At 36.6% G+C, this 18,417-nt stretch overlaps 2 protein-coding genes across 2 annotated transcripts in view; both read left to right on the top strand.

Annotated features, from left to right (window-relative positions):
* The first annotated feature begins 3,088 nt into the window (after nucleotides 1-3,088).
* On the top strand, nucleotides 3,089-13,477 carry CFLAR (CASP8 and FADD-like apoptosis regulator). Its single transcript, XM_010007342.1, has 9 exons — nucleotides 3,089-3,443; nucleotides 4,254-4,359; nucleotides 5,272-5,407; nucleotides 5,577-5,674; nucleotides 6,733-6,784; nucleotides 8,026-8,075; nucleotides 8,947-9,025; nucleotides 11,892-12,405; nucleotides 13,339-13,477. The coding sequence occupies exons 1-9, from the start codon at nucleotides 3,148-3,150 to the stop codon at nucleotides 13,475-13,477; spliced, it is 1,470 nt and encodes a 489-aa protein (XP_010005644.1). The 5' UTR covers nucleotides 3,089-3,147.
* A 3,781-nt stretch (nucleotides 13,478-17,258) lies between these two features.
* The window catches only part of LOC104397387 (caspase-10-like), a 15,309-nt gene continuing 14,150 nt past the window's right edge, over nucleotides 17,259-18,417 (top strand). Inside the window, exon 1 of the mRNA XM_010007340.1 lies at nucleotides 17,259-17,362. The gene's annotated coding sequence lies outside the window, so the exon portion shown is untranslated. The remainder of the gene's footprint in view (nucleotides 17,363-18,417) is intronic.

Here is an 18,417-nt window from a genome sequence, read left to right as displayed (position 1 = left end):
GTGGTCATATCAGATAGAAGGGTAAAGCATGATGCCCTTCACCTCTCATGGTAAAGTAGATCTGGCTCAGATGTGTGCAGATGGAGTGTACCAGGCTTGTTCCAGTAGTGTGGCATTCTTGCTGTCAAAATACAGTGACATGGTTTTGGACTAAACACTTATTTTATGTTGCTCTTAGTCATTCCTGGCTCAGAACCTTGGGGGAATGAATGTTATTGACAAATCACTTTGTGTGTAGCTGTTTTTCCTTTTATTTGGGGCATCATTCCTGGTTCACTGCATCAGTGGAATTAAACGGAAGAATGCATGAAACTAGGTAATTTTTCCTTGTTTTCCCTCCTACTGAAATTAGGAAGTAGTCCCCAAAGGTAATTTGTGACTTTGATATTTGTCAAACAAAAACAAGCTCATGTAATCAACTTTGTCAGCAGAGGAGGTACTGATCAGCCTTTTTTTACAATGAGCATTCAATTTATCTTACATAAAGGAAGTTCACCAAAAAAGTCACAAAAAGAAGTTTACAAAAAATTTTAAAGGCAGATTATTTTAAGATAACGTATACATAGTAATTTTCCGTGTCTTTCTCTAGAATTCTCACAAATGTTTGATGCTAGATTGAAAATAAGAAGTTAGCAATTAATATGCTTTTCATCTGATAGAAAACTATACAAAACATTTCAGTGCATGAAGGGTTTCTCTGCTTTATCAGAGGCCTGGAAGTTTTCCTATTCTGCCCTTCCACCCCAGCTATACAAGTGCTAGCATTGCAGGTCTGTGGGTAAAATAGAACAGGTTCAAAAGTAAAAATATTTTCTCTACCCAGTTTCATTTTGTTGGAAACAAAAATTTTCAGCTTGCTATATTAAAAATACTGTGGTCCTGGGTATTTGAAAGGGGCAGCATTGACTCATGTTTTATTTTTATTTGTAAGGTTCTTTTGCTTTTTCCTCTGTTTACATTAGGGTTAAATCTTGCTGTACTTAGAGCACACAGTGCATTTAGTTCTCTGAAGTTCCTGAATGGTGTGATGTGCTGAGGGAAAAGACTTGCTTTGTGTCTGTCCCTTTTGGGTTCTGAAGAACAGAACTGTATCAGAGGATAGGTGTTGCTTTTTCTGATTGTGTGCTATAGCAGGAGTACTATAGATTATGCGTTTTCTCTAGGTGTTTAGCATGGTCTGTTTAGAATGCATATAGAAGGCTGCAATGGGCTAAGCAGAGTATATGCACACTTGTTACTGGTGGGTGGTGTGGTTCTGAAAATGAGCCTAAGTGGCTTCAGTGCCATTTTGAGGACACTGCTGCATATACATTAGATCTCGTTTACAGTGTAGTATGGAAGTGCAGGAGTACTTAAGCTGGGTAATGCTTGAGTCTTCTAATATGGTGGGTTTCAGATATTTTATAGTTTGCCTGTTCAAACTTCTGTTTTGCTTCTGAAGTTGGGACCTTAAGGTCATAGCAGGGACTTGAGTTATAATCCCATAGTTATTCAGACATGCTATCAGCAAGATCAAGATTGCTTTTTTTTTTTTTTTTATACAGATGATTTGCTATTGTGACTGGCAGCAGTGTTGAGGGAAAAGCTGCTGAAGTCTGACTACATAGAAAATATGGTTCATGGGGATAAATGTAAATAAAGGAGACTTTGCCCCAGGAATTTGAATTTGATATTCACTGACAGTGGTCAGTGAAACCCAATGAGTATAATCAAATCCAACTCTTACTCCCTTTCTGAGGAAAGTCAGGTGGATGTATATAACTATTTTTCGTTTAAACAGCATTGGAATGAGAAAAGGAAAAAAAAAATCTTGGGTTTATTTCGTCTCATTAATGCATGGATACAATATGTGGTATTGTTGATTTTAACTTCTAGAATATGTAACAAAAGGTTGAAAAGGATGTTATCCAGGTTCTAGAATCTTTCAGTGTAATAGTTTTTGAAGTCAAATTAGCTTTTCCTTTTCACAAAGGTTTAAATTAAACCATGCAGTATAGTGACTGAACTCCATGTAAAGCTAAGATTGATCTTCGGGTTGCTCATTTCACTTTTCTTAATGTAGGTAATGGGGATCAAAGAAGGTCAATTAGAATTTCTGTAGTTGTTGGCAATGGAAATTGAGGATTGCACCCTAATTATTTTGTTAATCATAAGGATGGGGGTTTTTTCTAGGTTTGAATTTCTATTTCAGTTTTCACTATGATGAAACACAAATGTCACATGAAGGAAAGGGCAGTCTTGGCTTATTTATACCTTTAGAGATAAGTGAATTGCATACTTAAAATTGAAACTTTTTCTTGGTGTGGTTTTTTGATCTTTTTGAGCATGGAGGGTGTACGTGTAGAATCCCTAAAATCTCAGTAACTCAGATTGGAATCACTTTAAATTATGCTAATAAATAAGAAAATCCACACATTCCTGAATCTATAGATATTTAATTTAAAATATTACCTATTGTAAATATTTCCTTTATTTTTACTTCATTTAAGGCCAAATGCATGTCTGGTATCAGTGCTTTTATATGTGGAGTTTTTTCATTTATTTTATATATGATGTGTAGTTACACTACCTCTTACCTCCCAAAATTCTTTCTGAAGAATGTCCTGTGATTTTTAGGGGAGAAAAGGTGGTGGTGAGCAGTGGGGTAGAGGGTTGCTGGGAAGAGGTCAGAGATTTGGACTTAAATTGCTGTGGAACTTAACTCTTATTTCCAGAAGCACTTGAAATATCACTCATCAGCAATCTGATGACTTGTTTCACTTCCTATGGAATTTACAGACTTGTGTTAAAGTAATTTTACTTTAAAAAAAACCTTCCATTTTTCTCTGATTAGTATGACCTGCTAAGTACTTTTTGTTCTGTAATGAACAGCTGGGAGAACCCCTTGAGAACAGGAGGTCGGTGTAGACTACTTCATATTTTAGCTGTAAATTAAATACATCAGACAGGAAAGTTAACTGTGAACTTGTGCAGCAGATCACTGATTTAGTACCTTTTAATTGTCTTCCACAGAAGTGCTTATGTAAAAATGCATCTAGTTAAGAATGAACACCAGACAAAGGCTGTGATATACATGGGCTTCATGTCATGTTGGCTTCCTGTTTAAAAACAGTAGGCTGACAATTTTAAAGGGATAGCAACAAAGTGATGACCAGGTGCCAAGTGCCAGCTTCCCTCATTCATGAGATTGAACAAGAACTGGATAAAGAAGAAGAAGAGATTATGGTTTTTCTGTGCCGAGACCTTGCTCCTGACTTGGCCACTGCTGACCTTAGAGAGCTCTTGGTGGCTCTGAATGAAAGGGAGAAACTATCTTTTCTTGGCTTGTCCGAGTTGTTGTACAGAGTTAAGAGATTTGACTTGCTGAGGAGGATCTTGAAGACTGAGAAGGCAACAGTGGAAGCTAACCTTGCCAGGTGTCTCAGAATTATCCCTGCTTACAGGTAATATATCTATTTCAGATTTCAAGGCTACTCTTAATTTGTTCAAAATGTATGTGGGTTGCTTTGAGGGGCTAGATTTTTGTTTCTTTTTTAAATAGGTCTTCAAGGTAAAAGAAAAGCAAAGAAGGGTATTATATCTAGAGTTACAGTGAAAAGAATATGTCAGGTTGAGTCCTTAAAGTAAGCCCTTGTAGCTTCTTATATGTCACGGCATTAGAAGCAAACTATCTTTAAGGAGTTTGTCTCTGTTAAGCAATAAAACCAGTGTTTGTACAGTTCTAGATTAGCAGATACAAATGGCACTTTAGAGTAATATCATTAGTTAGAGATTGGCCACACAGTCTTGTGGTATAACTTTTCTTAAGACATGTGTCCCCTCATGCTTTTTATTCTGTAGTTTTAAGAGATTTAAATTAAGAAGCTCCAGTTGTATTCTTTGAGCATCTTCGGAAAAAAATCTACATGTTAATGAGGAAGATTTTCCTGTGTTAGCTTCTCACTGCAATACAAACCTTGTAACTACTAGGAAAAAGAGTTGAAGATGTGTTCTGTTGTATCATTCTCTCACTTAATCTCTATTGAAATATTAAGGAGACTTCTGTTTTCCTAACAGTTAGTATTCCACAGTCAGTCTTGAGTAACAGAGGTGCTGACTAGCAAGAGTAGGTATTTTGTTACTGGAGCAGGGTAGGCTTTTTTTCCTGTTGTTTAATTGAGAATGGTACATTAATACTGGAACATGGGAGAAGTTGAGTAATTGGGCAAGGGTGGGATTTTTTTGAAAACTAAAGTGTCTCACCTTTATTTCAGGGTACTAATGGTAGAGATTAATGAGAATCTGGAAAAAGAAGAAGTGGGTTCTCTTATTTTCCTGCTCAGGGATTACGTACCTCGTATGAAAATGGCGAAAGATAAGGTATGTTTTTCTGCTGGTCTTGTCTGGAGCAATAAGAGATCAAAGTAAAAAGGAAAGTAGCTAGATAGAAAAGGAGAGGAGGCAGTACTGCAACGGGTAGTGAGGCAGGTAGAGATAGAAGCCAGGAAGTTGAGAATGTGTAGTGGCTTCTATTTTTTTTCTTTTTTAATTTAAGAAAAGAAACATGAGAAACAGCAAGAGGGAACAGTGAAGACTTGCTGTAGGCAATGGTGTTAGCATGAATCTCACAGGCAGAAGGCATTAAAAAAATCTTCCCATGTATTACTGATCTGAAAGTTCATATATGAACAATTTCAACCTTTCAAACCAATAGTCATATGAAATGCACCTTGAACTACTATTTATGTTTGTGCTCTGCTTCATTTACAGAAACTATACGTTAATTAGTATTTCTCTGTACATTCACATTCTGAATGTTTAGGTGCTCTGAGAAAGCAGAGATTCAATAGAGAGTTCAGAAAACTTGACCATTGTGCACAGAAGACCAAAGATTTCAGATTCCTTCCTTTGAGTTTGTGGGTGTTTTTTTTTCCTCTCTTTAACCAAAGGAGAAGAAAGGACCTGTAAATTCCCCAAAGATTTTCTTAGTTTTTTGTTTTGTGGCATCCAAGTGGCTTGCTTTGCAGCAACAAGGAAATGCAAAACTGTTTCCTCAAAAATGTTAATTGTTTTTAAGAATATTACTTTCTAGTTTCCATTACTCTTATGACAATACCAAGAATTCTTGTTTATCTTCCAGATAATTTTCTTAGTGCTTCAGAAGGTCATGTCCTTAGTTCTTGATTGTAAAAACTTTATGACCTCTCTGTTATTTTCTGGATTACTCTATTACTTACTGGTAGAGAACAAATTGCTGATGTGACAGTTTGATTTTTTTTGCTGCTATTCTAGAGCTTTCTAGCTCTTGTGATTGACCTGGAGAAACTAAATTTGGTGGCTCCTAATCAACTGGATTTGATAGAAGACTGTTTTCAAAATATTCACAGGATAGATCTGATTAGGAAGATTCAGAAGTACAAACATGAAGGTAAGATTCTATTTTTGCACTGATTACCCTTGATAGCAAGGATCAGATGTACCCTTACTGAAGACAGAATTACAAGTTACGCTTCAGAGTGTTCGCATGTTTAATGGATTTAGGCTTTTGAAACAGCTGATATATCATAGTGTATTTCTCTGTGTATTTCTGTTTTCAGCTTTACTGTCCTCCCTTCATTCTCAGCCAGTATATGTAAATGCGCTTCAGGCATCCCTTCCTAATCTCAGTCTGATTGATCGTCCTTATAATTCAGGGGTAAGTATACAATAAATCAGACAGGTACTTTATCTCTAAATATTGCCAGACATTGAAAGGGGATGAATCTTGCAGAGCCTAAGGAATGAGAGACTGCTAGTGACTAAAATATTATTTGGTTTATTTATCTTATTCCTGTTACTTGCTGGGTTTGGGGTCTGACTGAAGTCTTTTGACTGAGAAAGTTCCCCTCTGAAGAGTTTCTGTGATTTTATTTTTTTATATTTTTTTTTATTCGTATTAGTTGCACATGTAAAATCTGTATCTTTTAAGTTTTTTCTGTTACTTTGGGGAGTGAAAAGTTTTCCTTTAGACTGTCCTTTGCTAAACATTCTTCTTTGTACTTCTGGACTTGGCCTGTAAAGTAGCTTTTTAATTTTGGAAGCTAAAGGGATGGCTGTATAAGGAGAGCTCTTCAGATTTTTTTTTTTAGTTTAATTTTAATTAAGATATCTCATTATCTGAAAAGTCATCAAATGCATGTAGTGTTCTTTGTATTTGAGCTAGGTCAGATACTGCAATAGTATTACTTACTTGATGTCTTTACCCTTGCTAAGTGAATTTGTTGAGATTATTTCTGTCATGTGTTCAGTAAATATGCACCTATAATGCTTACATGCAAGACACCAGTGATGAAATTTGTCTTCACTAACAAAGCCACAACAACTTGTAATGGGAGTTTGCATTTATTTTTTTCCATTTTATAATAATACTGTTACAATTTCCTTCCTAATTCAATGAAAGTTTCTCCCCGCTGGTCTAAAAGAAATAAAATTCACACTTTCAGAGGTTTTTTGTTTCTTTTAGTACTTTTAGGAATAAGCTTTTCTTTGCTGTTCATGGCGAGCTGGTAATTTTTTTCTGAGGAGGAATGCTTTGGGGTTTTTTGTTTGTGATTTTGGTGGGTATTTCTTGGTATTTTGTAATTCTAATTAGCCGAGATGTGACATATGTTTTTCTTCTTGAGGAAGAAAAATACTACTGTATTATATTTTGGAACACATTATTATTAATTATTGAAGGAGAGAGGAGAAAAATGTTTCTTTCTTCCATTTTAGATCCAGAATATGAACACAGGAAAATCAGAAAATGGAGAGAGTCTCATTCTGGGTAAGAGCATTTTATCTGATTTTTGGTGATCTTAAAGAGACAAATTATGAATATCATTGTATCAAAAGGACTGTTGTTTGATAGCTGCATTTATGCCTAATCCAGTTCATAACACCAGAAGCAGAGAGTATTTGGTACCTTTGAAAGTGGAGCCTTGCCTTCTTGTTTGTTCTTGCATTTGCTTTGCTTGTGCTGCCAGATCTTAAACTTACTGAAGTTGTTGTGGTCTCCCATTGTCACAACTTTTTAACAGACTAAGTAGTTTATCAATAAAATCATCGGGAAGGTTGACTCTGGAGGCCTGTACAGTGCAGCTGTACCCATTAACTCTTGAATAGGGAGTTATTGTGTCAGTTCAGTGGTGGACTCTCCAGCATGCCAGCGAAGAAGTTGTCCAGGGAGTACCAGGTTCTAGGCACATGTGCTGTGCTCTTTCTCTAAGCCCAAAATACCGCTCAAATACAGCAATTTTTAAAAGAGTAGCTGGATGAGTTCTTTCAATATAGGAGAGACTGTGTGTTTATTTGATCTGTTTTGACTGGAGTAGAGTTAATTTTCTTCCTAGTAGTTGGTATAATGCTGTTTTGGGTTTTGTATGAGAACAATGTTGATAACACCTATGTTTTATTTGTTGCTACGTAATGTGTACTTTAGTCAAAGGACTTTTCAGCTGGGAGGAGGCAAAGCCAGGACAGCAGTTCCAAACTGGCCAAAGAGATATTCCATACTAGATGATGTCATGCTCAGTGTATAAACTTGGGGGTAGATTGGCTGGGGGGCACCATGCCTCAGGAACTAGCAGGGCATCAGTCAGTGGCTGGTGAGCAGTTGTGCTGTGCAGCACTTGTATATTCTATTGTTACTATAATAGTCATCTTTTTTTACTGTCCTGTTAAACTGTCTTTATCTCAACCCATGAGTTTTACCTTCCAGTTCTCTTCCTTATCTGCACTGGGGAAGGAAAAATGGCTGTGTGGTTGTTTTAACTGCCTGCTGGCTTAAATCACAACATGAATTCTAGTCACAAGCAATGTAAAATGTGATCTAAATAACATTTTAGAGGTGAACATTTTTGTGATCTGTTGGGTTTTTTTTTTAACTTTGATAGCATACATAGGAACTAAGAGGTCCAGATGAGTTGACAATTTGGCTGAACTAGATAGGGTCCTGTTTAACAGATTTGGTGTCAAAGAAGTGTCACTGGTACCTATATACTGAGATTGTCTGTGTTTTAACTGCAGCAGAACCAGTCCCCATGTCTATTCAGGAATCAGGAGCAGTGTCACATAAGGTATGTGCTTGTGCATGTGACTCTTGTAAATACAATGAAAACCTCTGCAGATATTCACCTTAGTTTTCTTTGTGTTTGAGATTTCCTTTAATGGCCTGCAGATAGAACAATATACATCCCTATCTCCCTCAGCCCCAAACAGGTTCTATTAATTGCTTTTGCATTGTGTATTTTTAATGTAAACTATTTGCTGCTACTTGAAGCAGCAGTGTGCAAAAAGCATACACTAAACTTGTATATTTTAAAGGAGGGAGTAATTGTGATAGAGTAGTTACAGATTGTTTAGGAACAAGGAGGTTGTTTGCCTAACTGAGGAAATTAATGTTTTTCTGACGAGCAGTGCTTGCTTGCATACCTGAAGAACACAAAAATTCTCTACATTTATTGTGTTGGCAATATGAAACTTATTACTTCCAACATCTCAAAAGCGGTTACGCTTAAGGAAATCAACCATTGCTGTCATGGTCCAGATCTTTAAAAAGTCCCTCCACCCATACAGCCTTTTTTTTTTCTTTCTTTCTTTTTGAAAGAAAATATTAATATTTGAAGATCTGTCCAGAGTTAAGGTTCAACTTGCTTCTCTTGTTTCTGATAGAGTCATAGTCTTTGTTTAAGGATCATTATGGTAGTAAGATTACATAACACAAATTTAAGCCTGTGCTAGAAATAGGGAGAAATGTCATTAGTCCATGTCTCCTGATTTTTTGTATGAAGATAAGACATGCTGTATTCCTGTAGATATAGATCCCTTTTTTTATAGAAAAACAAAATAATAGAATTGAACAGGTCAGATGTGGTTGAACTTGGGAAAAAAGTTAAGTTTGTAAGTTAAAGAGAGTGACGTATTAAATTTGTCCTTCGTGTTCCTCAGGTGTTTGATGATCAGTACAGAATGCAAAGTCAACCTCTAGGAATATGCCTGATAATAGACTGTATTGGCAATGATGCAGGTAAGGGTCTGGAATTTGAAGTAACTTATCTTTTTTATCTTGGATAATTAGAACAATTGAGTATAAAGAATATGATGTACATTTACTAGCCAGACTAGGGCGATGTCCTAGTCAGATAGTCTATCAATTCTTTTAAGTCTTCTGAAGTAAAGAGTTGGAAGGCCCAACCTGAGATTACAGCCACATGCCCTAGCTGTTACAAGCAATGCTTATTTGTTTATTCATGCAGAATCTCTGAATGAAAGAATTTGCAAGGAAATAGGCTGAATTTTGGGAGGGAGAAAAAGAATGTTCAGAGACCAACAGAATAGTTAAGCTATAGTAATACAGCAGGTTATTGGTAGAGATTGTAGCAAGACCAAAGCTATTGCAGATTTGAAGTATAATCGGTCAGACTCAACATACTTTGAATAGCTGAAGGCATGTGGTCCTTTATTAGTAATGCACCTAGGCTTCTATTACATCTTGTACAGTTTTAATTAAAACCATCACTATAGCTTCATAGGGAAAATAATTTTTTTCTGTCCCTCTTGTTACAGTTAAGAAAAAAAAAGCCACACAATTTGCATGTGGAATGGTGCCATGGCTAAAATGTGTTTTTTTCCTAATTGTCTTTGTAGAAACCAAAAATAAGATTCTTGCAAAAGCAAGAAAAAAAGAATCTCCTCCCTCTCTAATGATAGTAACACATGAGGCTAAAATTAAAATGAAGAGTGTACTTGCAGTAAGTTCTATAACAGGCTAAGAGATGTAGAGGAAGAAGAGGGTTTGTAGGCATATCTTTTCTCTTTCTCATAACTAATGGTTCAGTGGATGGACCAACTTAGAAATGTTGATGTAGGTGTTGAAGAGCAATGAATGCAGAGCAGAGATACAAGAAGCAATTTTTTGATGTTTGCTTGACTATAGTATTTTAGGTAAATAATACAAAACAAGATGCTTACTTTGCCATTAGTATTACTTGAACTGATTAATAGTCCTGCCATGTATGGAGAAGGGGGTCAAGGAAGGTACATACTCAGTTGCATGCAACTAGGAAGCATTGTTGGGATCAGATTTCCATATGTCTTGCCAAGCGCATCAATGACGTCTGGCAAAAAAAAACAAACAAAAAACCAAAAAAAAACCCCCACACAAAAAAACCCAAACAAACAAAAAACGCCCCAAACAAATAAAAAACAAATGGCAAAAGAACCCAACCAAAACAAACAAAAAACCCAATAATGCAATTGCTGGATGGTAGAAATTACATTGTTCAGTCTAAAGCACTTCATAAGTACTACATAAAAAAAAAATAAGCAAAAAAGATAAAAATAAGGACAGCCAGCTTGCTAAGGACTGAAAGACTGGGGGTGAGAGGACAGTCTGCTTCAGTACCAAAGTGGTTACTTATTGCAGAGCTCTGTTTCTTAAAAGCAAATGCAAAAATAAATGCTAGAGAAATTTCAGTGTGGAGAGCTAAAGAAAACGTGAAAAATAGCCCTGTTTACAGAAAAACCCTCTTTAAAATTTCATTGCCTCTAATGGAATATGAGCATGTGCTGACCTGATTTATTGAACAAGTGTGTTTTACTGTGCCAGGTCTGATTTATTTTGTTTATGAAACAGTAAATACAAAAGCCAGTAAGACAATCATGTCAAGTAAATTTAAAGTAAAATTGCTGCATCAAAAGCTTACCGTGTATAATTTCTGTTAAACAAAGGTATCAGCTCTAAGTTTGTTTGATTATTTTTTTTTCTTTTTTTTCATTTGGAACTCTTAGGATGTGTGTATAGTCTCAGATGATGCCAAGTTTTGTATCTTTGAGTGTATGTGTACGTGCTAGTGAGATAATTACAGGAAAAGAACACTTGTTGCTGAAACTCGATTTTTGTATGTACTGCTGCCCTCTAATGGGGGAAGCGATTCATTGAATATATAACTCCTCAAAGCTGCTAATACTTACTCCTCCACCTGAATTTTAAGAGCATGTTTTATTGCCTTACATAGAGGGGATTTTCCTTTCTATCTCCAAATTTTAAAATGTCTGGAAGTTTTCTGAAGTCTTTTACCAAATTTAATCAAACCAGCAGAACTCGAATGAAATTCTGTAGTTCCTGTTTATCACCTTGCTTATAATATAGTTTGCATCCAGCCTGTATTTTGCTGTCAAAGGTTATGAGTTCTGTTCCCTCTTGTCATTATGGGCTTCTTGAGGAGAACAGTGTGGTAATACAACACCTGCTTTCCTGCCAGTTACCTCTGAAATAGCCTCTGCTAATTAGGGATTGTTAAACTTTTTGAAGTCAAGGTACAGTCTTATCTTCCTGTCTAAGGCATTTTACATAACCATGGCACTTAATATTTCCTTATATGCACATTGGAAACTGTGCATGGCCAATGTATATGTGGTTTATACTAAAGATATGATGTTAAAGGTATGAGTCATAGTAATAGCTTGTGCTTCTCTGAACACTGAAAAAATACCTGTGGTGTTAACCACCATGCGTCTCATTTCACTGCCGTATTAATAAGCATCCAAAGTAGTTACTTAGACTCTTGTCTGATATTTTAAGTCCTAGGAGCTTGGGATACTGGCTCTAAATGAAAGCATGCAAGTGTCTGTGGAATTAGGAACAGATCATGTGCCAAGTAATAGTGTCTTTGCTACCATGAAGTACATAATTCATATTTAAGACAGCATGCTTATAGCACGATAAGTATGTAATATACTGGGATCAACATCAAGTACTCCTGATTATTTTTTTATAATTATTGTGATGAAATAAATATTTCCAGTAATGAAATCCTGTAAATACTGTCATTCAAGATAGATGAAACTGAGCCTTGATATACTGTGATTTAATTATGTATTGCTTTTTTCAGATGTGTTGGAAGAGACCTTCAAAGGCTTAGGCTATGATGTTCATTGTCACAGATATTTAAACATGAACACCATGAATCAAACATTGCTTGAAGTTGCAAGGTTGCAGAAGCACAGAAGTTGTGACAGCTTTGTCTGCATATTGGTCAGCCGTGGAACTCCTCAAAGTATATTCTGTACAGACCATACTTTTTCTGGATTCCCTTTGGAACAAATAAAGAAGTACTTTACAGCAGACTTATGTCCAGAGCTCCTAGGAAAACCAAAGCTTTTTTTTATTCAGAGCTACATTGTGCCAGAAAATGAGCAAGAATGTACTAGTCTGTTGGAAGTAGATGGGAATGATGAGAAAATCATCAGTAACGCAAAAATCCCATGGAAAGTCACTATCCCCCAAGTAGCAGACATCTTTTGGAGTCATTGCAAGGTGGATGTGTCTACAATAGAAAAATTTCCAAGTTCCTCTTCATATTATCTGCATTGTCTGGCTGAGATACTTAGCAGTCCTCATAAAAGGTAAATAAAAAGGAAAAATAACCCTTTTCCTAGAACAGCCTGCTGTCCTAGAGAAAGAGAAACCTTAACATTTGTCCTCTCTGGTTCTGAAAAGTGTCTTCATGTTGTGTCATAGGTTAAAAGACAAGTATAGGTGATTCTAGAATAAAGGTGCAGGAAAGCAGTCTAAAGTAGGAGTGAAGCTTCTGATTCTGGAGAGTAAAATTAAATATTATGTCATTAGGGCTGCAGAGTGAGAAGGAAAGAACCTAGATAATGTATGTCAGTGCTTTATTCAGGATTGGAAATCTTCCTTCTCCAAGATAACGAGGTACACACCAGGCATCTATCAAATTGAGGATTGCCTTTTATCATTTAGAAGGGCTGTGTTTGCAAATGTAAAGTCAGTACCTAAGTTCAGGGAAAAAGCAGTTGAGAGGGAAGGATTTTGTCTTTTCTTTAGATCTAATGAACCCTCTGCTCAGGAAGCCACTAGATTGCCAATTTGTAATCTTGAATTTAAATTATCAGAAAACTTTAGTCTGTCTAAAGAGATGACCAAAAGGCATCTGAGCAAAAATCAAGTATGTTTGATTATATAACTTAACAAGAACTATTTTCTTTGTACAACTGATTTACCAAGGAGCTAGCAACTGTTTTTCAAGATAGTTGCAAGGTTAGCATTTATTACTTTGTTATGAACCCTAAAACCTTGCAATGAAGTGACAGATCAACATAGCATGACCAATATCACAACAGTGATGTGAGTTATAACAGATTGTATCCAAAATGCATGTTATGCCTTCCTTAGGTTTTAGAGGTGCAACCTCTGCAATAAAGACTGAAATTTGAAATTTTTCTCCTTGGGAAGTCTAAAGTTGTCTTCTCTCTTGTTTATTCTTAAATGGTGTCTTGCTTCATTCTCTAATATATTTTAATTTTTTTTTGCTGTAGGAAACTCTCTATATTAGATATCCACACAGAACTGAACGGAAAAGTCTATGAATGGAATAAGACCACTGACCCAAGCCAACAATATTCACTTCTGCTTCAGCACACACTGAGAAAGAAGCTTTTTCTTTCTCCCACTTAACTGCTGTTGGAAAGAACACGTCTGAAGTGACTAACAGGAAACACTATGATCCAGACAGTTTTACACATATTTTTACTTTATGCGTTGTTACTGCATGTATACCTAAGTGCCTATTGCTTCCAAACGCAGGGATTAGAAGCATTTTGGTGTGTTAAGGCACTAGATTTTATATCTTTAGACAGGCTTTGAAAGCTTGGATGAGAATGGCATCTATCATACAGCACTGCAGCAGATCTTGCAACCAAATTCAACAATGCAAGGAGCTTTAAGCTGTATAGCCCTTGGGTTTTCCAGGGTTTTGTGTTTTTATTGTTTCATTAGTTGTTTTTTTAGCATATCTATTAGCAGTGCAGTGATACAGGTTCTTCTGTTGATGCTTAAACTAAATACAAGACAGTGCAAACCACTGAAATTCACTGAGTACTTTCCCCAGCATCTAATCATGCAAAATGTGTCAGGAAAGAATGCCTACTGAGAAACACCAGTCCTTTATTAACGCTTGTGTGCCTCCACAGACTAGCAAAACAGAAGGAGAAAGATGGTCTTTTAAATAATACGGATTCCGTCTGCCTGCTGCATTAGAGGTTGTGATTCACCCAGAACCCTGTGTCATTAGTGTTGTCCACAGCGTACAATTGCTATATGTTAATAACTGAGACAATCTGTCATGTTTTGGTCTGTTTTCCTCTGATGCAAAAATGAGTCTACACATGTCAGGGCTTGGCAGGCAGGGGTGCCAGGAGGTCTATGTGGATGAGCAAGGAGCTCCTGGACACAATTAAATGTAAAAAAAAAAAAAAAGGTTTACAGAGAGTGAAAGCAGTGATAGGTATCCTGGGAGAAGTATACACAAGTTGTTAGAGAAGCAGGGGATTGGGTAAGGAAAGCCAAAGCACAGAGAGAGTTGGATCTGGTGAGGGATGTTAAGAAGAATAAGAAAAGTTTCTACAGGTATGTCAGTGGTAAGAGGAAGACTAGGGAAAATGTGGGCCCACTCCAGAAGGAAACTGGAGACCTGGTTATGCAAGGCATAAGAGAAGGCTGAGGTACTCAATGACTATTTTGCCTTAGTCTTCACCGGCAAGGACTTTGGCTGCACCATCTAGGTTGCAGAAGGCAAAGGCAGAGACTAGGAAAAAGATCTCCTCACTGCAGGAGAAGAACAAATTCCAGGCCACCTGAAGGTGCACAAGTCCATGTGACCTGATGGGATTCATCCATGGCTCCTGAAGGAACTGGCTGATGAAGTTGCTTGTAGTGAGAGGACAAGGAGTAATGGATTAAAAATGGAAGAGGGGAGATTTAGATTAGACATTACAAAGAAATTCTTTACGATGGGGGTGGTGAGACACTAGAAAAGGTTGCCCAGTATAGTTGTGGAAGCTCTCTCCCTGGAAGTACTAAAGGGCAGGTTACATGGAGCTCTGAGCATCCTGATCTAGTGGGAGTTGTAGCTGCCAATTCAGGGGTGTTGTATCTAGATGATCTTTGAAGTCCCTTCCATCCCCGGCCATTCTGTGATTGTGCGATTTTACAGTAACTAGAACACAGTTTAAAAATGTGGGATTTTAGATGTTTCGTGGAAGCTGAAATGTAATTCACACTTGTTGCACCAGGCATATTGGTGAAAGTGCCCTTTATTATATTTGAACCTAAGTGTCATACCACTGGCTCTTAATATTGGATGAAATTAAAAATCCCACCCTCACTGCTTTTATTTATGAAAAATAGTATGTTGTACATTAGTATATTTATAATAATTAGGAGGGCTTGGCCAGTAAACTTAATGCTGGTAGCAGTGAATTTCTTTATTCTTCAGTGTAAAGTTGTACTTCTTAAGTTTTGGCTTGTCATAATTTTTTATTTTATTTTATTTTTCTTTAAAGCCAGGCTTCTTAAGTTTCATTCAGAAAAAAACCAGATGCATTTTCAAGGAGGTTCTATAATTGAAAGTAAAACTTGCTTATTTTTCAAAGAGTAGATACTGAAGTCTTAACAGAGTCCGTGTTAAGTGATGTAGATACAATCTTTATCTGGCTTAAGAAGTTTCTAAGCTGGTGATTGATGAAGATTGTTAGGAGTATACAAAGAGAAGAAACACCCTGAGCAAGCTTTACCTTACAGTCTTTAACTATCCACGTTAAATGTTAGATGAAAAAATATATTTATTTATATTAGTGTACCATTTTGTATCATATATAAAGTATATTTTCTATCACTGTGATTAAATCTTCACACATGATCTTTTTAAAAATTTTTGTGTTTGTTTTATTTGCATGTTAACTCCAGAAGGCTACATACATGGTTGTGATGAGAAGAGAATTTTGCACAGTTTAGAAAAAATAATTAACCTGTTTTGCAAGCCTACGTATTCCATGCTTTTTTCTCTTTCCACTTCATAAGCTGTCATGTCCGCTTTACCAAAAGTATGTGGAAACTTTAATAGCTTTGCATTGGGAAATACATCCCAAAATGTTATGTTAAACTATTGCTATGTATGTTATTTATGTCACTGTAATTTTATGCACAGGTATGAGAGGGAAAATAGAACTTACTACTTTTTTTGTTGTTTTCTTTCAAAATTCAGAAATTCTCTAGAAGCTTGTTCTCTATAAGCGTTAAAGTAAAAAATACTAAAATTTATTATGTTATAGGTTTGAAAATAAAAATATTACAACAGGCAGGAAGAGGGGGAAGGCCTTCCTTTCAGTTTACTTTTTTTCTAAGAAAGGGGTATTGATCTGGTCCTTTTCTTAAACTAGTGCCATATTCCTTCTGGCCTTAAAAATACTTTGTCTTAAAATTACATTCATGTGTACTCCATATGCTGAAGTGGAAAAGTTACTGCACTGCATTACGTTTTATATGTGATAGGTAATAAACATAGCATTAATTTCTAACCCCAGATGTTTAATAACTGAGTATCTTATGATAAAATAAAGCACAAATGTAATTTTGAAACTCCAGCTTGCTCACGTTTCATGGGATAAGAGGATTATAAAATGGTAATTTAGAATCTTAGAAGCTACTTCCTGTACTGGCTGGCAAATGAAACAAATAGGTTTTCTGTGGTTGCAGAATTAAGATGCGATGCCTAGTTATTATATATGTATGTGATGTTAATACATGTGATTTCTTTCACAAATTAACCTCACTATTTTTTCATTTCCCTTACTAGCTTTTGCATATGATCAGCACTTCTGCTGCCTTATAGACAATCAGGATCAGGGAGAGGAACCAAGAGGAGGCAGAGAGATGAGAGAAAGTAATATTGAAATTTCAAGCAGGAACAAGAAATGGTAGGGAGAACCAAAAGATGAACAAGTAGGGAAAAGACTTGGAGGAGAAATGCAGCATCAATATGGGGAGGAGAAAGAAGAAAACAGGAGAAAAGGGAGAAAGGATGTAAGAGTAACAGTGGCTATCCTTACAAATCTAATCATGTGATGGGTTTTTGTGAATTGGTGCAGTGATGCTAACAAACCGTTATTTACTTAAAATACTAGCAGTAGAATATATTCTATTTCTGATATTTTTATGACAGTGGAGGTTTGGTTTGGGGGTTATGAAGTGTACATGTTCTTCACCTTAGTGTGTGAAACAGTAAATAAAGTCCATGTCCCCTTTCTTAAGATATGATGGAGAAATTGTGTTAGAAAACTGTAGAGGCTCCTGTAAATAACCCTTGCAGTGAAAAAGGAAGGGAGTCTCTGGCTGCTTGGGTCAGAAGTGATCACAGCTCTTTTAACATCCAAGTTGTGGGACATGTCATATATTGTGCAGTATTTGTGGATTTTCTGTTTGTTTATTTTTTTACACTGATGTTTTGACCCTGAGTAGATGTCTAAACCATAGCAGTACTCATTCTGAAATCATTAATCTTAAGCAGTATTTTTTGCCTTGACACCTCTTGAAAGAGTGGTGTGTGGGTTGCAACAGGTTGTACATGTATTACAGTTAGTGTTTGAATGATATCAGACTTGCATTCAGTAGCCAAAAGAAAAGGGAAAAGAATTCATTCTGGATCATGAGTTTGGGGTATTAGTACCAGAACCTAAAAAGTTACATGATGGTGAAATTTCATAGCCTTGGACTGCCAAAACACCTAGTTTTCAGAACCTGATGTGTAACTAGATAAAACAAGTCACTCCTCCTCTGCTCCTGCATTGTTGTCAGTGTTTGAAAAAGGCTGTCAGACTCCCCACTCCAGGGCAGTGAATTTCAGTTTTGCTTTCTGATAACTGAATCAGGAGTTTTTTCTATGTCTTTATGTGCAGTGTATATGGAAGGGGGAAAAGATAATACAGATAATGCCTTTCACTGGCTCAGATGATGTATCAGTGAGGCAGGAGATGCTGTAGTGTTTTGCACCAGACTTGTGTGATTTTTTCTCAGCCACCTACATGTGACTGAGCCATAAATCCAGTTTACTTGTACTGTTAGTGTCACCGTTTGACTCAGGTCCGACAACAATGCTCTCGATCCCCCCTCCCCTCAACCCAGGTAGGGAAGGAGAGAGAGAAAAAGAGAGAGATTTGGCTGGATTGAAAACTAAACTACACAGCTTTAATTAAAACACTAATGAATGATACAAGAAAATATATACAATTATATACAGATATGTTCAGGTATGGGCAAAAACCTCTCGCCTCCCCCCACCCCAGCAACTCCCACAGCACTTCCCTGAACTGGGAAGAGTCCCGAGGAATCCCGGAGCTGCTACTGTAGAAAGCAGAGAGTTATGGGGGTCACGAGAGATCAATCCTGAGGATCGATGGTGATGGATGAACAGAGTCCTCCCTGGACACCGGCCATGGATGGAAGAGAAGGGGAGAAGAAGAAGGAAGGAAGAAGTTGTCTTCTGTGATCTCTGACCTTCCTCTGAGCTTACGTAGATATATGGAATGGAATATCTTTGGCCAATTTTGCTGTCCGTCTAA

The sequence above is a fragment of the Chaetura pelagica genome, unplaced genomic scaffold (genome assembly GCF_000747805.2).
Source record: "Chaetura pelagica isolate M959 unplaced genomic scaffold, ChaPel_1.0 scaffold21, whole genome shotgun sequence".
In the NCBI taxonomy this organism is placed as follows: Eukaryota; Metazoa; Chordata; class Aves; order Apodiformes; family Apodidae; genus Chaetura; species Chaetura pelagica.
Note: the sequence above shows the minus strand (reverse complement) of the source record. Positions and strands in the feature narration are given on the sequence as shown.

Excerpts from the sequence above, each read along its gene's own strand:
- CFLAR (XM_010007342.1), top strand. The coding sequence starts at position 3,148 with ATGACCAGGTGCCAAGTGCCAGCTTCCCTCATTCATGAGATTGAACAA. Across the intron at positions 4,360-5,271 it reads TGAAAATGGCGAAAGATAAG|AGCTTTCTAGCTCTTGTGAT; the intron begins GTATGTTTTTCT and ends CTGCTATTCTAG. Across the intron at positions 5,408-5,576 it reads TCAGAAGTACAAACATGAAG|CTTTACTGTCCTCCCTTCAT; the intron begins GTAAGATTCTAT and ends TTCTGTTTTCAG.